An 18821-nucleotide genomic window follows, 5' to 3' on the forward strand; every position below is an offset into this window, starting at 1 on the left:
GTTACTTAAACTGGGATGTCCTTGAGACCACTAAGTAGGTAAGGCTTGTGTGGAAATTTCTGAGATCCCTTGGCTTTGCCAGTAATGAGATTATAGGAATATGCTACAATACCTGAATAGTTACTTTTTTACAAGATTTATTTATTCATTTATTTATTTTATGATTTGCCTGTGCTTATGCATGCTTGGACCCACAAAAGCCAGAAGAGGGTGTTGGATCTGCTGGAGCTAGAATTATCAACAGTTGTAGGTGGCCATGGGAACATGTGCATAATGGGAACTGAACCTAGGTCCTTTGCATGAACAACAAGTACTGTTACCAATGAGTCATCTCTTCAGCTCTTCCCCACACCTATTTTCTAAGTAGTCATTGTCTTCCTCTTCATCTTCTTCCTCTTCTTCTTTGAAACAGATACAGAATTTCTCTGTGTAACAACCATGACTCTGCTGGAATTTGATTTGTACATCAGTCTGACCTCGAATTCAGAGATCTCTCTACCTCTGCCTCTAGAGTGCTGAGATTAAAGACATGTACCACTACTATGCCCATGCCTCGCTAAGTCTTCAGAAGACAGCCTGTTTTCAAACCTACATTTTCAATCATTGTCTTCTTAACTGCCAATTAAATTACTATTTGAACAGCATTTCTCAAGCTTCCTGAAGGTCTCGCTGGGGTGAACTGGTATTGTTACTCATATAACTCTCAACTTTCTTACTTGATTCAAGCAGCTATTCATCTTGAGTGGCCACTAATCAAAGGCAGTTGTTAAGTACTCAATGATATAGCCACAAATTATTTCTAGATCCCCTCTTGTTCTGAGCAAAGATGGAGGGAAATTAGGCTGATAACGGGTAGTTCACTAGATGTAGGAATGAAGAATAGAAAGGCGGCTTGAGAAATTTTGCCCAGTGGGGGTTCTAAGCAACAACCTCCAGAGTCCAAATGACACAACCAAGTTCCATTCCACCAAAGTTCCCCCTAAGAAAACCAAGAATTTTACTGGACTTATTTACAGAGTCCAAGGAGTGGTACTGATAGGAACACAGGCAAACCCAAACCCTCTGTACTGGAAAGTCTGAATGCCGTATGAATGATGGCTTCTTCATGGCGGTGCAGTTGGACCCTGTATTCTAGAGCTCCTCTCCAAAGCCTTATACAGTTAGGGCAGAGTTTATACAGTTGGCTCAGAGAAGTGGCTGGATACTTGGGTGAGTATGTGATGACCCCTTGCAATCCTCATTCTTTGTGACAGTATCAATGGTCAGTAAACCCAGCTATGATGACCTTTTACAAACAGGTACAGCAGATGGCAGCAGTTTGGCTTAGAGGGTGATCATGTACAACCAAAGTTGACCTCAGTCCAGTTTGGATTTGTGAGGGTGAACATTTATGTCTGTCACTTATGGGTTGCAAGTTAAAATCATATTGTGATCAAAAGACCTGACTATGGATTTACATTATGTTCAGCCAATGTTTCTCACCATTCCTTATTAAAATTACACAGAAAACTATATAGATTCTTGCCTTATAAGCTTTACCCTCACCCTTCCAAGATATTATAAAAGTCAATGATGTAAGTTTTAGGAACGTTCTCTACAGGCTACAAATCCAAACATTCATAGGATTATTATTATAATAAGCAATCAGCTAAGGGCAGAGGGAACCTTACAAATAAACAGAATTCCAAATAAGCTGCTAAGGGGCTAGGGGGTTGGAATGAAGAATTTAGTAAAGATGTTTGTCATACCCCTCTGCCTCACCTGCCTCCTGTGGAAAAGCCAAATACTCTACTCTCATTAAGAAATCGAGCTATCTAAAGGATGTTAGGTCTGAGAGGAATTCTACAAGAAAAAACTAAAACAAGACATTGTATGACAGTGCCCCATAAGCTGATTTACAACTTATTTAACATGAAGAGCTCATGCTTCCCTCTAAGCGGCATCATATGTGAGGATAGTATGTTCAAAGTCAAGTCCATTGATGTGGCTTAACAGTCATTGGAGAAGGAGACAGTGCAGTGATTGGCTAGGAGGGGCATGGCTTTTTGCATCTCATTTCCACTTTCTTTTCTGGTCATACACACTCCTAGGGAAGCTAGAGTTTTAGGTGTGACTCTTCCCGGTTTCAGGTGGAAGGAATACTCGGAGGACTGACTACCAGTCACTGAGATTGGAGCGAAGTAAGAAACAAAGCCCATTTCCCCTGGGGGGAGCTTTCCATTTCTTTTTCTTTAAAAACAACAAAAATCTATGTGTACAGGTTCCTGCCTGAGTTTATATACCTCACTTGTAGGCAGGTGCCTCTGAAGCCCATGAAATGGCATCAGATCATCTGTAGTCGGAGTTACACATGGTTATAAGTCCCAGTCATGTGGCTCCTGTGCAAAATCAAAAAGATGCTGTAACCAGTGAGCCATGTCTGTAGTCTCCATTGCTGTTTTTCTTTTTGTAAGATTCCTGGCTTTGTAAGATAATTTCATTAGCATTGTAATCACTTTCTGGGGCACATTCCTCCCTTCTTTTCTTCAGGAAAACACATTTTCTTAATAAATTTTGAAGTTTTTATAGATTTTTCTTTTTTTGGTATGGGATTATTTTTTCCTCTTTGAGATCAGACCAGAGTTTTGAAATATGAAGTTGAAGGTAAGTTGTTAGGGACCTTTTTTAATGTTCTAAGAAAGAACAGCTACCCCTGGAAGAGGTTCTCACAGATAACCACTAAGGAAAACCTTTTTTAATGTTCTAAGAAAGAATAGCTACCCCTGGAAGAGGTTCTCACAGATAACCACTAAGGAAAACAGGACTGTTTAAGCACATAGGGTTGTCTCCTCAAAGAGAGAGAGATGTTTTCTGTCCAAAGAGGCTGCGATTAGAGGTGGTTAATAGCCTGGTGGCTGGTACCCGGTGACCTTTGCACTCTCTCTGTGGCAAAGATCCTGTCCCACACTATTGTCATGAGCTTATTTATTTTGAGCTTGCTTCCTCAGTTACTTATCTTTATGAAAGATGTCAATTGTATATTATAATATTTTTGTTGTAGGCATGTCTTAAGCTTTATTGGGCACATGAGGCTGAGTTAATTATCACCAGGAAACTTTCCCAAATTCTACTTTGCTTAAATATGCCTAAAGTAAACTACTCAGAACCAGATTCTCAAAGTTTGAACCAACACTGGCCACTAAGTCATGTTGAACAAAACTGCCTTTCTACCTCTTTCAGATAGACACACTGTGGGCCTTGATGTTCACAGACATCTCCACAAAGAGACATGAAGGGTGTTGTTGTCCACGTGACTTATAATACACAGCTCCCAGAGGCTCAAGAAAGCTTAAGCATATGCTAATCATGTTGGCTGGGGACACTTTGTGTTCTCCTCTTCTAGTGGGAACTGTTTCATATTCATCAAATAACTTTAGGAATTTGAACTTTGTGCAGGAAAAAAAAACCATAAAAATCCCACTTTTGTAAAATCTGTTTGAATTTAACCCTACCATGAATCCATCATGTCCTACCCCAACTGGGTTATTTTTGAAGTTTATTTTTTTTCTCCAGCTTATGGGTTGCAGTGTGTCCATTCTTTCATGGTACTCTCCTCCCATGAAATATGGAACCACATTGATCACACAGGTATGGTTTGTTGACTGTGTCCTTTTGGATTTATAGAAGAAAATGCTATTATTTACATTGACAGTAAGCTTCATTGTGTAAAATAGGCTGGTAGTGATGAGCTAATTCCTTTAAATGTCTTGTCTTATGCAATTAATATTTCCTTGCCACACATGTGCTAAAACAGTTGGAAGCAAGCCTTAAGTTCTTGACTGCTGTCAGACTTAATGAATGATTTTTGTCAAGTCATTCCTTTCTGCCCTGTTTGATTGATAGCTAAATTTTGGTCTTCCAGCTTATGTAAAAAGTGTTAACTATGCCTTTCAGCTTGTAGGCAAGGGCATTTGAACTGTTCTAATAGTCAATTTACAAAGGAATTATGTTGCCTGTTTACTGGAAGGGTCACAAAAAATAATGTGCCACTGTTCATCAGGGACACAAGTCCAGGATCCATGAACTAATGAAGGCAGTATTGAGAGGTTACTAATTTACTGGATGATACCAAGTTCAGGATATCCTGGTTCAACCTGCTGAGACCTGGCTCTCAGTTGTGGATATTCTTGTGTTTATGTACAGTGCAACAGATATATTAGCATGATCATAGTTTGATCCTGGTATAATATCGAAGATGAGAATAAAGGTTAGGATGTTAGGCTGGGTGTGATAGTATACACCTTTCTTTAATTGTAGCAAAAGCAGGCAGATCTCTGTGAGTTTGAGCCCTGCGTGGTCTACACAGTGAGCTTCAGGACAGCCAGGACCATATAGTGAGATCCTGCTTCCCAAAACAAAAACAACTGGTTGCTAGAATGTCTGGATGATATTTTGCATGGGCTCCTTTCAAAAATCTCTTTAGAGTGAGGTTGATGTGGGTTTACCTCTATCACCAAAGGCTTAAAGATTTTGGTACATGATGTAATTACCACATGAAACCATGGAACATGGACCCCAGTGACTTCTGGGATTCTCATATTCTTTGACTTCAACCCATTTAGAACCCCAAGAAACACACTTCATTAATCATGTTACAATTTCCTGCTTAAAAATACTGGTGCTATCCAGTGATCCATAATTTTATAATAGCAAGTACAGTTGTCCTTGTGTGTTCATGATGCCAGGGCCTGCCTGGATAGTAAAATTTGCAGATGCTCACTTCTCGTATGTGAATTGGCGTTATATTTGCAAATAACTTACATGTACCCTCACATGTACTTTGAGTCACCTCCAGGTTACTTTCAGCACCTAATACAATATAAATGTCACATGAATAATAATGGTGCTGCATTGTTTTGGGAATAATGATAAATACATTCTGCACCTCCACAGTCCAGATGCATCTTTAAATGTTCCCTGTACAGGAAAGGATGAATTCTGTTCTGTTCTCCATTGATAGCTCCCCTAACCCAGACACTTCCCTCTTTTAAGGTCCATGTGCCCTATTACTTACTCTCCACCCTTCCTGGTGGACATTCAAAAAATTTTAGCCAAAAATTTATTGTGATAGATCTAGAATCTCAGGATACAGAAAGCCAGCTATATAAGCCATGGATCTCAGTATCACTCTTATGTCTCTGTCTGTGTGTCTGTCTATCTATCATCAATCATCTATCATGTATTAATCTTATACAATTTCACTGCATAGTCTATGTAGACGTCTGTTAAAGTTATGAATCCAGTATTTCTTTCAAACTCTTAAAGTCTTAGGAAGTCTGAAAGTATAATGTGGCCTTCCAGAAGGTCCCTTTTCTTTGAAGTAGAGGAATCCTGAGGACTCACCTCTTCCATGGGGTTGGGGAGGCCACTGACATCTCCCTGGACTATCAACCTTCCAGCAGATTTATTAGCCTATGTATCCTCCTGAAATTTCTCTTCATTTTAGTTTTACCATATCAGAGTTGCATAGAAAGAAAGCTACCTGAATCATCTCTGTACTTTACTTACCTCCCTAGAAGAACTTGTTCCTAAAAATTTCTACAGTGCAATTCTTTAAAGCCATGCTTTAGGTAAAAAATTATGCTAGTTTGGCCCAAAGTAGATATAGGAGGGGGCTGTACTTACTAGTACTTTAAAGCATGAACCCAGAAGCATACCACGCCTCTGCCACTTAAGAGCTATGTGACTATGAGTCAGCAACTTAATTCTTTTGCCTCAACTTCTTCACCTATGAAGTAGAGAAACTGGCAGCAGTGTGTGTGTGTGTGTGTGTGTGTGTGTGTGTGTGTGTGTGTGTGCGTGCGCGCCCATGTGTATGTATGTGGTAGTCCAAGGAGGACCTCTGGTGTCTTCTACTACTCTTGATCAATCTCACTACCTTGAGACAGGCTGTGTAACTGAACTTAAAGCTCACTGCCTCAGTCAGGCTGAGCTCTTGTGGTCTGCTTGTCTCTGTCTCCCAACACTAGGATTCAGGTGCACGAAACTATGCCACCGTGAAACTGTGCTACCCTGCCCAGCTGCTGATTTACTCTTAGGCTCTCAAGCTTGTACAGCAAATTCTTTCATGCTGTGAGCTGTCTCTCCAGCCCTACAGCCAGCTCTTTGGATGAAATGAAATGAAATGAAATGAGTATTCTAACCCTTTAGAGTAGTGATAGAAAAATAATTCCTAAGTAGAGATTATTAATGTAGACATAAACATTCATTCTGTCTCTTCCTGCCATGCCTTCACTAACCCTTCTTCATGACTCATTGCTATAGCCAGCACTTTCTGTGTAGACCATCTATTCCCACAACCTTTCCTCGTGTCCCTTATCCTGAACCTACCAGCTGTGAGCTCAGGTTTCTGCTAATATTTTTCTGCCACCAAGTCAAGCTGCTGCACCTGTTGGACCGGAGCCATCTGGAGGTCCTCAATAATCACTCTCTTGAACCCTGAGGCAACCTTTTATTGTCTCTTCTCATGAAAGCAATTAGCCTTGGCCGTCATGTAGAAAAAAAGAGGACTTTGACTCAGACCTGCCTGTGTGTGCTGGGGCAGAAAATGAAATCAACAGATGGAACAGAGCACCTGCTCCTGTCCTGGAACAGCTCTCAGTGGAATGACTTTTTAACTAAGGATGATTTTTTAACCTATGCAAACAAGAAATTATAGCCTTGGTATTTTTAAATAAGATCCATGACTGTAGAAGAGAAGATGACATACTTTCAGAAAGAAGACTGCATTAAAATGCAACCAAACTAGTCAGGTAGCCGATCAAAAGACTATTTCCAAGATCTCTCTTCCGATTCCCCTCAGAGGTCGCTCAATGACCACTAAAACATATTTTCATAAAATACATGCACAGTCAATCACTTAATGTTACTGCCCTGCATTGGAATAGTATCTGGGGGAGGGTGGTCATGCTTGATTCTTGGTGGCTCTGACTTGATCTGAGATACCTCAATCGGTTCTGTTCAACGAGTTTGCCATCCCTCTGCTTTGGATGATAATCAAGTGCCTCAGCTTTATGTAGTTCACTACATCCCACCCAGGCAATGGTCCCTGTGATAGTAAAATGGGCCTTTCTACATCAATTAATGCAATTAAGATAATCACTTACAGGTATGCACTGCAGCTTGTCTCTTAGTTAATTCCATATCCAGTCAATTTGACAAATCATCCACGGAGGATAGCCTGATTGTGTCCTTCTCAAGGGAAAGGCTGAGAGCAGGACCTGCCTCAACATGGCAGCATCATGTACATTCTTGCTGGATTAAGGCCATATGGCCAAATAAGTATCTGAGATGTCAGCCACTATGTTTTAGAGTTACATAGAAAAGCCATAATGGGGTCATGACAATTTAGTAAGTGGCTACATTTACTAGAGTTTCTCTCAGCACTGTTTATTCTAACAGAGAGACAGGCTTCCTCACTTTTACTCTGACTTGCTTGACATTCCTGGAGGGCAAGACTGGATCTGGTGAAACTCCATCAAGGCGTTTGCACATTGGTGCCATATTTAATGACAGCTATACTTTAAATGAGCTACCGCAGTCTCAATTTCATGGGGGAATGGTTGTAGTGGGAGGAGAAAAACAGGACAGGGGGAGTACCTGGTCCCGTTAAGATGCACATATATTTCAATCAAAATGATTTTGCTTTGCCATATCATTAAACTAATGGCCAAAGGATATTTTAGTTCTCTTAAAAAGAATAGAAGTAAAATTAAAATGTCAATTATTTTCTTAATGCTTTTCCTTTGGGTTCATGCATTGCTCTGGTCACCTGTGCCATATCAGGCTGGACCAGTGCCTTTATTGCCATGGGATCCTGTGCACTTGAGGCACCTTGAGATATTAAAGGGGCTTTGGGTGGATTATTGTGTTGACTAATTACCAGGACTGACCTTCACACTGGCTGAAATTTGCTTGGCTTAATGAGGCTCAATTTTTGTCAAGCCCTCTAGGCTGGATGGCTGCTGGCCCAATCACTTCGTTGCTTTGATCTTTCATTTTTAATAATAATTATAGCACAAAGCATAAGGAACTGTGGTAAAATATGTCAGTAATCATGAAAAGCCTGGAGCAGCTACATTCAAGGAAAAATATTAAGCCTTCAGATTTTTGAGCCTGTTTGACTCATACTCTACACCCAACTTTGACCTTGTTGGCTATGCCTTTCATTGTAATATTAAAAATATAATACTTCAATTCTTAATACGATTGCTCTACACATGATGGGGTAGTTGTTAAGTTGCCAGATCCTTATTAAATATCATCAGCCCACCCACTAGAAATAGTGTTCACTTTTATTTCTGAAATTCAAGATGATGGTGGATATCTTAGACACATGGCTAATTATACCCAAAGAAAGCTCTGATTCGCAGGATGTCTATAAAGGATAGCAGGCTTTTATACTGTAGAAAAAGTATGGTTGATGAGTACTAGCTGCCTAGAGCACTGTGCTGAGGAAGATTAGGAAGTGGGATTGGGCTCAGCATGAAAGTGTGCTGGAAGTGACTAATCCTGTGGGATGCAGCCCAGGAAGGAATCACAATAGTCATTCCTGCTTTGGTTCACAGATTCTAGACTAGTCCCTTATAAAAGCCCCTCACCTTATAAGCATTTCATATGTATTTATGCATTTTTACACTTTTTCCATCTTCTACATATGCTTGAATCCCTGATTTTTCATTTTCTGTCTTATCCTACTTGTTTCCCCTTTCCTATTTTTCTTTCTCCATCAGAGAGTGGCTGAGATTATAGGTACACACCGCTTGCTATACCAGGCTACACTTTGCTGTTGGTGGTGGTCTTTTTATAGGGTGTGGGGTGGCAGAAGGTGGGGTTCTTCCTCCATGCACACCTCTTCTGTGTCTGTTGGAATTCCCTATTTCATAAGTCTTGGTATAAGTAGTTACAACGGCTTTGGCATTCTTTCTTCAGGGATGCCTGGAAGCCATGCATTGAATTTCTTATCTCGTTTTGACTTGTCATCTTTTTTTCACAACCCTTTTAAGTTCTTGCTAATATTTTCCTTTGCATTTTTCCCTTCTCTGTTTCTTTTAAGGCACCTGCTGTGGTACTTAATTTTGATTCAGTGTTTTATAAATCGACTATTTGTAATTCTTCTTATTTTGAATTTTAAAACATAATTCTTAGTTACCTTCTTTTTGAATATTTATGTTATTTGCGTGCATGTGTGTGCATGCATACTGGTGTGTGTGGGTACCAATGAAGGTTAACCCCTTATGTGGACTTTCTCTTTCTGTTGCCTTCTTTTGTCCCTGTCAAATTCATTCTATTAAATCCCCACTTTTATGATGTGAAGGTCTGCGCTGACAGAAGCTTTGACAGATTAGCATGAAATTTCTCCTGGTCTCCTTCAGGTCTTTGCATACATTTCAAGTCTATATGGATGTCCAGGGGCTGTAGTTACAGGTGGCCCAAGAAGGATGCTCGGCACTGACCTTGCATCCTCTGCAAGAGCAGACAGTGCTCTCAAATGACAGAGCCATTTATCCAATTTTGTTTTTTTGAGATGTTCTTACACTAGGCAGGCTGGCCTAGGCCCCAAATCTAGTGTAGGGTAGATGCAAGTTCATGGTTATTGTCTTGCCTCAACCTCATAAGTACTGGGAAGAAAGGTGTGAGCATGATGCCTAGTTCATAGTTGTTCTTACAGTAGTTTATATTGTTATTTTACATCTTGAATTTTTTTCTGTGAAGTTCTTTATTTAATTTGAAATGGTATGTTACCTTTTTTTTTTTTTTTTTTTTTTGGTTACCATTTTTACCAGTTGTATAGACATCTTTCTGTCATAGCTTAAAAGTGTATGGGGACAAACTACTCTTTACAGCTTCCTGTAACATTTAACTTAGCTCACTTCTGTAAGCAAATTCTTCCGAGAATTTAGGAAGAGTTGATACAGATGGGTTTTCAAGCTTCACAGCGTGCCTTCTTCAGTTACTTTTTGTAGGTATCAAAAATGTGGTGGCTTGGTTGGTAGGATAGCCTTCCTTATTTTCCTCCAACTCACCCTTTATGTAGATTTCCATTTGTCTCTCTTGTCCCTGTCAAGTCATTCTTTCTTTTACCACTATTCACTTTTCTCTACACGAATCACTGGCCCTGAAGCAGCTGTGACAGGTTAGTTTGAGTGTCCCCAGTAAGGTCCCCTTCAGGTCTGCCTTTGCTAATGCTGTTTCTTGCCCAGTCAGGACAGAAGGGTTATTTCACTTGTCCTAGACCTATCATAGGAAGAACTTAGCAATGCTCCATGTTTCATAATATTGTTAAATGGCTTCGGCAATGGAATGTGGAAAGAAATTACTTGAGTGTTTTCGTATGAGATAAACCCCTAAAGATGACATCACAAACAACCAATATTAATCTGTAGAAGTAATTCCGTATGATTTTCGCCAAATGTGTATCTTAGTGAATTTAACTTCTCACAGTTTTTCTTGTACTTTACAAGGAGAAATGTCAAGGCAATTCAGAGGAAAGCCAAACCAATTTATGCATATACATGTGCATCCTTTATGGTCATTATTGCTCCAGAAAAAGACCATACCCCCCACCCCCAGCCTCTGGGATGGATGTTAATGAATTGAATTGAGAAATGTACAGATTATTTACCATCTTTGCTTGTGTTTGTTTTTACCTGTAGCCTATATACATTCAGATAATTAGGAACAAAGTAGAAGCAAGGTGATTGCTCAGGGATAGTTTTATTTTGTTTCCATGCAGCTGCCCCACTTATTTTAGATAGTGTGGGAATGGCGTGTAATTATGCATTGTTAGAAGATTCAGGTTTGTTTATTCTTACCTTGAAACATAATTCTAAGTATTTTGTTACTTCCTGGAACATAGCAACTGCATCACCATAACACCTGGGCTGGAATATTTTTATGACTGTCAGATGTTTCCTGTTTTTGCTCTGCAAAGCAAGACAGTGATATGAAAAGGCAGGAGGCTACACAGTGACAAGGTTTTAGGGGTGGTATCAAGGCTCAGCACTCTATCAGGGGTTCTCCCCAATGGTTGGTTAGTACCCAGAAGTTTCTGCTGCTGAAGAGCCTGAGCTCTTGGACTCAGAGTTCATAGAGTCAAACATATAATTCAGTGAAGGATGAGAACTAACCTTTGGTCAGTATTTTGAGCTACAGTCTGTTTATGTAATTTTCAAGAGGTATATATTACATATAGCCCCTAGGCAGATATACATCCGTCTACATCTTTTTCTTTGATGTGATCAGAAAAAATTCAAAAGAGAGGTGGACGAATATTGACCTAGTTTCAATTCTGTTGCTGTGATCATTATCTGGACAAGAAACAACGGAGGGAAGAGAGTTTATTTGACTTATAATTCCAGGCTACAGCCAATCATTGTAGGGGATGTCAAGGCAAGAGGAACTTAAAGCAGACAGTCTGATCGACAGTCAGCAGCAGAAAGAGAATGAATGTGTGCATGTTTCTTAGTGCTCAGCATCTCCCTCCACATTTATATACTCTAGAATTTCCTGCCTAGGGAATAGTGCTGCCTTTGGTAGTGTGGGTCCTCCCATATTAGTGAACACAATCAAGAAAGTTCCCCTCATATATCCCCACATGCCACCCTGTTCGAGGCAACCTCCCATTGAGAAAATTTTCTCAGCAGATTCTAAGTTGTTTCAAGATGTCTATTAAAACTACAACCATTGTTTACATTGTAATGAAAGCTTGGCAGTTGTTTAAGAAAAGATTACCAATTGTGTTCCTTAATGTCCTTCTGCTTTTGCTTCTAACTTTAGCTTCGGAAAGCCGTGATGGATCACATATCAGATTCTTTCCTGGAAACCAATGTCCCTTTGCTGGTTCTCATTGAGGCTGCCAAGAGTGGGAACGAAAAGGAAGTGAAGGAATATGCCCAGGTTTTCCGCGAACATGCCAACAAGCTAGTGGAGGTAAGTCACACACCCGGGGACTCAGGTCTCATGATGCAAGGTGTAGACTTGCATATAGTGTGTCTCTACACAAGGCTCTTGAGGTTTTAATATGTTGTAGTTTTGTGGTTTTCTTGAAAAAGTCAAATATTAGAAGCTTTTTTTTTTCTCTTCCTTTGACTTTCTGAGTATCCTGCTCCCCTCAGAGGAAACAAATTATTACCCATCCTTCCTTGTTGTGTGCCATGATTCTTCACACTCTAATATGTGTCTGCTAATTTTCCTGAGCAGTAAGCGGAAGCTGGAACTGTGGTAGCGAGGACTTTTAGCCCTGAATGGCAGGTTTGATGAGGAGGAGTGAAATTAAAATTTCCAGATGGATAATTTAGAACCTGTTTCCTTTCCACCCTGCTCACTTCCCATTCCTTTGCCTACAGCAAAGCTTAGAATTGCCTGTCTACCATGTAGTTTTACTGGAGAGACATGAACAAAATATTCCAGATAGGGTGCTAAGGACATAACGACAAAATTATTCCAATTGAGCTTGGCTTGGTGTATCTGTGAGATATTTGGCATTACTTACAAGAACATGGGTAAGGAGATGCCTATGGGAGCTTAGTAAGCCCTAGAAGCTGGATCACTGGAAAGCTCACCCCAGCATGGGTCATGACCTCAGAAAGGGGAGGCATGGAGTGTCCCCTCAGTTAAACTTTGACCTTTATATTCTCCAGCACTTTCAGAGACCACAGCAACTGGGACAGGATTATGCAAATCTTGATGATGCAGGGGAGAGGTAGTTTCTGGGCATTGAGGTGAGGGTCTAGTCCTCTAACCCTTGCCCTCTATGAGGGAATGTCCAAGTCAGGGAACATTCCACAACACTGGCCACGTAGTGAATTTTTGGGAAAAAGATCAAAAGATCCATTTTCCTCCTAAATAGCTGTTTAGACTCCTTTTGGAAGATCTTGGGCCAATATACTAATGTAAGTTCAGGATCATAAACATATTTTTGTGAAGACGAGAAATCCATGGGACTTTAATTTTAAATCCAAAATTATACCCATTGATATTAGAACAGTATGCAGTTGGGAAATGATATTCAGGCTGTCTGGATTTAGGAAACGAATGGCTATAATCTGGCAAAAGCAAAGTTAGTGATATGGTCTCCAACAAACAAACAAACAAACAAACAAACAAAAAAACCACAGATGTTAATCAGGAAATGTGTCTTAGAAGGGTATGGTCCTGGGATGTCTGGAATGGTTACGAGCACCAGATGAAAACTTAGATATATACAAATGCAAGCTAAAATGAAAACAGGTACACTGTTTTATTTGGGTGTCAAGGAGATGGTGAAGAAAGAGTTGAGAGTTGTGCGTGGGGAGGGGGGGGGACGGTATAAGAAGAAGAAAAGAGGGTTGCCGAGTGAACGCTACAAGGATTTAAACACTAATGGGAAACAAAATAATACTGGCATATGGTCATACCATCCTATGTGGGGTACTGTAGTTTTTATAAATAATTGCAGAGTGTGTAGAAAATGAAACTGGTATACTGCCAATACTGCATGAAAAGATTCAAATTAATACCAAATGGTAAACATCTCTTGTGCTCAGTACTGTCCATGTTAATAATTCTGGGCATGGCCTCATTTGGAACACACTTTTGGAATACAGAGGTGACTTTCAGTAAACATGAGACCAGGATGTATATTCTTATTTTACTTATCAATCCCAGTTCCCCCTCCCTCCCTCCTAAGTCCCCCGACTCCTCCTCCCCCCCACCCCCCCCCCACTCCACAGGGAGGGTGATTCCTTCCAGGAGGGATCATCAAAATCTGTCAAGTCATTTGGAGTAGGGACTAGGCCCTCCCTCCTGCCTCTAGGTTAAGGGAGTATCCCTCCATGGGGAATGTGCTCCCAAAGTCCTTTTGTGCACCAGGGATACATCCTGGTTCCACTGTCAGAGGTCCCTTAGACTGCCCAGGCCTTCTAACTGAGACCCACGTTCAGGGGGCCTGAGTCGGTTCCATGCTGGATTCCCAGCTAGCAGACTGGGGTCCATGAGCTCCTCCTTGTTCAGGTCTGCCGTCTCTGTGGGTTTCTGTAGCCTGGTCCTGACCCCTTTGCTCATCACTCCTCCCTCTCTGCATCTGGATTCCAGGAGCGCTAATCATTCTTCCTTCTCGTGCGACCCGCCATAGTCAGCATTTTTCCTTCCTGATTTTGGGTTCGATGTAGATTAATCCAGCTGCCATCTTTGATCTCATACTTGTGTCAGATCCCCTACTTTGGTCACTCAGATGCCCAAGTCAGAAACCTGACTTACTTGTTCTCCTCCCTGACTTTGGGGACTATGCAGCCAGCAACGTCTTTGAATGTCTTAATGTCCAAGTATGAGCAGGGATTACTGTGTGAGCTGCAACCAAACAATTAACGTGGTCTGTGGCCTTCAAGTAAAGTGTTTGTGCTTAGAAAAATAAAATGATCTTTGTGAACTTAGAGACTTTCTTAGTTTTTCTTAGTTTACATGCATGACATATTGATTTTATGTCCATTGACCTTTGTAAGTTCATTTGCTAATTCTATAACTTTCTATTCTTTCAGAGCCCAGTGCATAAAATCATGTGCCTATAAATTATGACAGTGACATTTCATCTTTTTAATACTTTGTTTCTCCCTTGCATTATTATTGTGCTTGCCCAGGGTCTAGTGTAATGTGGTGTTAATGTAAATATGTGATATTTCCAGATCTCAGTAAAGAAAATTCTCTACTTTACTGGGGATAGTGTTATTTGCAGATAGATCAAGTTAGTTCCACTACTCATTTCCTAAGAGAGATATATTTTTAATGTTATAAATGTACTCTGATGGATGTCTCAGCTGACAAAGGGCTTAGAAGGCAGGCTTGAAGGCCTGAGTTTGATCCCTGGTATGGACTCAGAGAAGCCAGGGGTAATAGCGTGTGCCTAGAATCCTAACGCTTGAGGATCCCTGGAACTAGCAGGCAGTCCCATATCAAATTTGTCTTTCTCGAAAATTAAAGTAAGGAGTGATTGAAGAAAAAGCAGTAACAAATGTTGCCTCCTGGCTTCTTTATACATGAACATACATGTATACCTCTGTACCTATATACACAGGTCCATGTACCTGGTCACATGCAAATATGCACACAAATATTCTTAATGATGCTCATAAATAAAAATTATGTTGCATATTTGTTACACTTTTGAAAATGATTACATTTTGTCTCCTTCATTCTTTAGATGTACTTGTATCTATTCCTTCTCTTACTCACACAGGTCTATGTTTTCTTTTAAAAACACTTCAAGGAAGTCTCTGGTGGAGCAATATGAACCTAGGATTTTATTTGAGATAATTTTTTCTTTTTGTAAGACAGAGTTTTCTGTTTCTTTTGGCTCAGTTTTGTTATAGTGCCTTTAGGGACTGTTTATTTTCATTTAACTTAATGACATGAAATTGATACTACCCTTAATATCTTTGTTAAATGTCTGGGGCATGGGTTACTATTTCTTCTTTAATTTTTTTAGTCCCCACATTGCTAATGACATATATTTTCTTCCCCAGATCCCCCCTCCCCTACAGACACAAACACCTCCCAAGTTCATGTCCCCTTCTTAAAATGAACAAATATCAGGAAACTGAGCCACGTGACATGAAACGCCCAGGCTCTTCTCAGTGAGCATCTCTTTTCAGCATCGTTTAAGTTTTGGCTTCCGCGATGCTTTTCATGCGATCTAGAAAACTCTCTCATCGTTGTTGTCACTTCAGACTTTGGATGCACTACCACCTGTGTCCAGAATGCTGAGATAGCAGTTGTGCACCACCATACTGGGCAAATTGTTTTATTTTGCATTTTCTTTAACATTTATTCCTGGTTAGGAAGTGGGTGTCTTCGGGGTTGCTCTATAAATAATATCTACAAGTGGGATTCCAGGAATGAAATGATTGAAATAAGAACGTAGGTTAATATTCATTGCCTCTGTTGTTAACATTTCAAACGAGATGTTTGTTTATTCACTGGTAGCACTGGACTCCCACGTTTCAAGTGAATGCATGCATAAGGTGAACTGATACAAGGATCTTACATTTAGGCATATTCAGCAGCCAAGTCTGCAAGGTCCGCTCCGCCTGAACTGACGAAAGCAGTTCACTGCTCCATGAGCTTCTGTGGTTCTTTTATCTGGTGCCTACTCGCTGTACTTCTGCAAGTGCCACTGCATGTGCCAACTTGGGACAGCAGAGTAGAACTAGAGTGGGACAGCACATTTTTAAAGTCTGAGAGAACCCAGCTGACCGTAAAAGACTTAACTTAGCTCTAATGACAGTAATTTTAGTCCTTCAGTATGTCTTGACTTTGGATTGTATACTCAATTTCCCACCTGTTTCTATTTTTTAAATATTGTTTGCTACTTTCCCTTAGTTTAGTATATGGTTTTCACAGAAATGAGTGACATTTTAAAGTACTTTGAAACAGTGTTTTTATTTTAATTATATCCACTCGTGTGTGTGTGTGTGTGTGTGTGTGTGTGTGTGTGTGTGTGTGTACTAGGTATGCTAGTGGAGGTGTAATTCAAGTTCCAGGTGACCCCTAACCCATAGCAAAATACCAATGTACATAAAGTAAATATAAGCAAATCGAGAAATATGCCTAGTTGCCAAGAGTATCCTAGGATCTTCTGATTGGAAGGCCAGCTGATCAGATCTGTTTTCTGATCTCTAGGCCTGTTATTGCCAGACATCTCACTGCAACTCAGTATAATCAATATTGATATTTTCTCTGATTGCTTTTCCCAAACCCTCTGTGGGTTAACCAAGGACTCCAGGGTGGGCTGAATGAGGATGCACAGAGATGATCAGAACACACCTGTTGAACCTCATTTCCAAGCAAGTTGAATGAAAAATTTTGCAGAAATGAAATGTAAATTATGGCTACTCTCTACTAAAGTAATGTGCTTGGGGGGTGGCGGTGGATGTAAATTGGGGGCAAAATCTGCATTGCAGCAATGCAAACTAATTTTGAAAATGAGATGCAAAAACCGGTCCAGCTGTCTTGAGCCTCCACGTTAACTTTTCTTGTTGCTTGGCAGCCCAGTCAATCAACTTTTCTAACACTCCTTCTTCCCAGCTCTACCAGTAATGAAAGCTGCTTGCTCTGCTCTTTAGGGGAGCTGCAGAGGCTCTGGTCTGGCCTTTCTCCTTTTCCTGCACCCTCCAGGCCATTTTGCATGCATGGTTTCTGTATATCTCAATCAGATCAAGTGTTTCCCCTGTCTGAGATCATGCAGAAATTGCCTGTTTTCCTCAGGGAAAGGAAGATGGCTCAGTGGGTAAAGTACTTTCCACACAATGGAAGGACCAGAGTTCAAATCTTCAACACCCATATAAATGCTGGGTGTGGTACTGCATGTCTGTAACCCCAGCTCTGATGAAATGCTGATTCCCAGGGACTTGCTGTCCAGTCAGTCCAGCTGCAAACAACAATCTTCAGGTTCTGGGAGAGACCCTGCTTTGAAAAAAAAAAAAAAAAAAATAGAGCACAACAGAAGATGATGTCTGGTATTGACCTCTGGCTCCTCCTACAGGTACACCTGCACACCACACACACACCCCCACACACCCCCACATACACACACGAATACGCGTAAAGCAGGATCAACATTTTAAAATTTATTTTTATTCATGTTTAGTGTGAGAGCCTGCGTGAGCTTATATGTATCACGTGCCTGCATGAGCAGCAAGGGCTTTTACCCACTGAAGCATCTCTCAAGCCCCAATGCCCACCATTTCATCAAAACCTATGTGGGTTGTTTGATGAGCTCTTTCCTCAGACTGCTCACTGGCTTGTTTCATTGTCCCTCGATCAAGGTGTCAGCCACATGGCATCCTTGCTTGGTTGAGTACGCTGTGCTTGTTCCCACTGTGTTTGTCCTCTCTGTCTTCCTTTTCTCACCCCCCTTCATTTCTCGTTATTGTTCTGCTCTCAGAGTGTGTCCTGGGGTGGGGTCAGTCCCTTGCCTTTCTTGCTTTCTCATATCACATTTACTTTTGAATCGTACATGCACAGCTCAGACAGCCATATGATACGGCTCCTGTTAGTTTGTCAATTCCCTTAGGGAAAGGACCATGCCTAATTGATTCCTACCAACACCCCGGCACCTATCCGAGTGCCTGCCTGTAGCAAGAACTCAATAAATAGATGGTGTCCAAAGAAGGAATAAAACGATAAGTGTAGCTAGCAATATCGCTAGCTTGCTAGCCCCTGAGGTAATGGATCTTAATAGTATGTCTTTGGGATGCTAAGGGTCACCTTAGGGATCAACAGTAAAGAGGTATTGTGCCTAATTAATTCTCTGATTTACTACCAAGAAGAATTTCAATTCTGGGAGGAGGCGATGTGGGGAACTGCTATCTTCTTTGAGTAGAAAGGGCTCACTGTGCTGCCTCTCCAATGCTTAATATCTGAGTTACTTTCAGGGTACTCCAAAGGTGATGTCCAAATGCCACCACCATCCTTCTTCCCTGGTTCTCTACCTTACCAGTATGCTCATGTTCTTAGCCTTGGTGACAGCGGCTCTGAGAGGGGATGATTGTTCTGTCTGACAAGGATAATATTGATGCCTTGGGGATGATGAGTTAGACAAGGCTATCTCAGTCCTCCATCCCATGGTCTCATCTTCATACGCCTTGTAGACATACCATAAAGATTTTTCTTTTTGTCAAAAAAATTCAAGGCTTGGAAATAGGAGACATAACCTGGTGTGTGTAGAACTGATCATGTGACCGTCGGTTAAACACAAGGATGCTAAATGTCCTGAGTGAAGGCTCTCCTCAATAATCCCTCTGTGTGAT

General features: G+C 40.8%; 1 protein-coding gene across 2 annotated transcripts in view; it reads left to right on the forward strand.

Moving 5' to 3' along the window:
• The window catches only part of Ctnna2 (catenin alpha 2), a 1034505-nt gene that overhangs the window by 799841 nt on the left and 215843 nt on the right, over positions 1-18821 (forward strand). For both annotated transcript variants that reach the window (XM_051202772.1, XM_051202773.1), the window contains exon 9: positions 11818-11970. In XM_051202772.1, coding sequence (XP_051058729.1) covers positions 11818-11970 — 153 coding nt within the window. The remainder of the gene's footprint in view (positions 1-11817; positions 11971-18821) is intronic.

Source organism: Phodopus roborovskii, unplaced genomic scaffold (assembly GCF_943737965.1).
Source record: "Phodopus roborovskii unplaced genomic scaffold, PHOROB, whole genome shotgun sequence".
Lineage (NCBI taxonomy): Eukaryota > Metazoa > Chordata > Mammalia > Rodentia > Cricetidae > Phodopus > Phodopus roborovskii.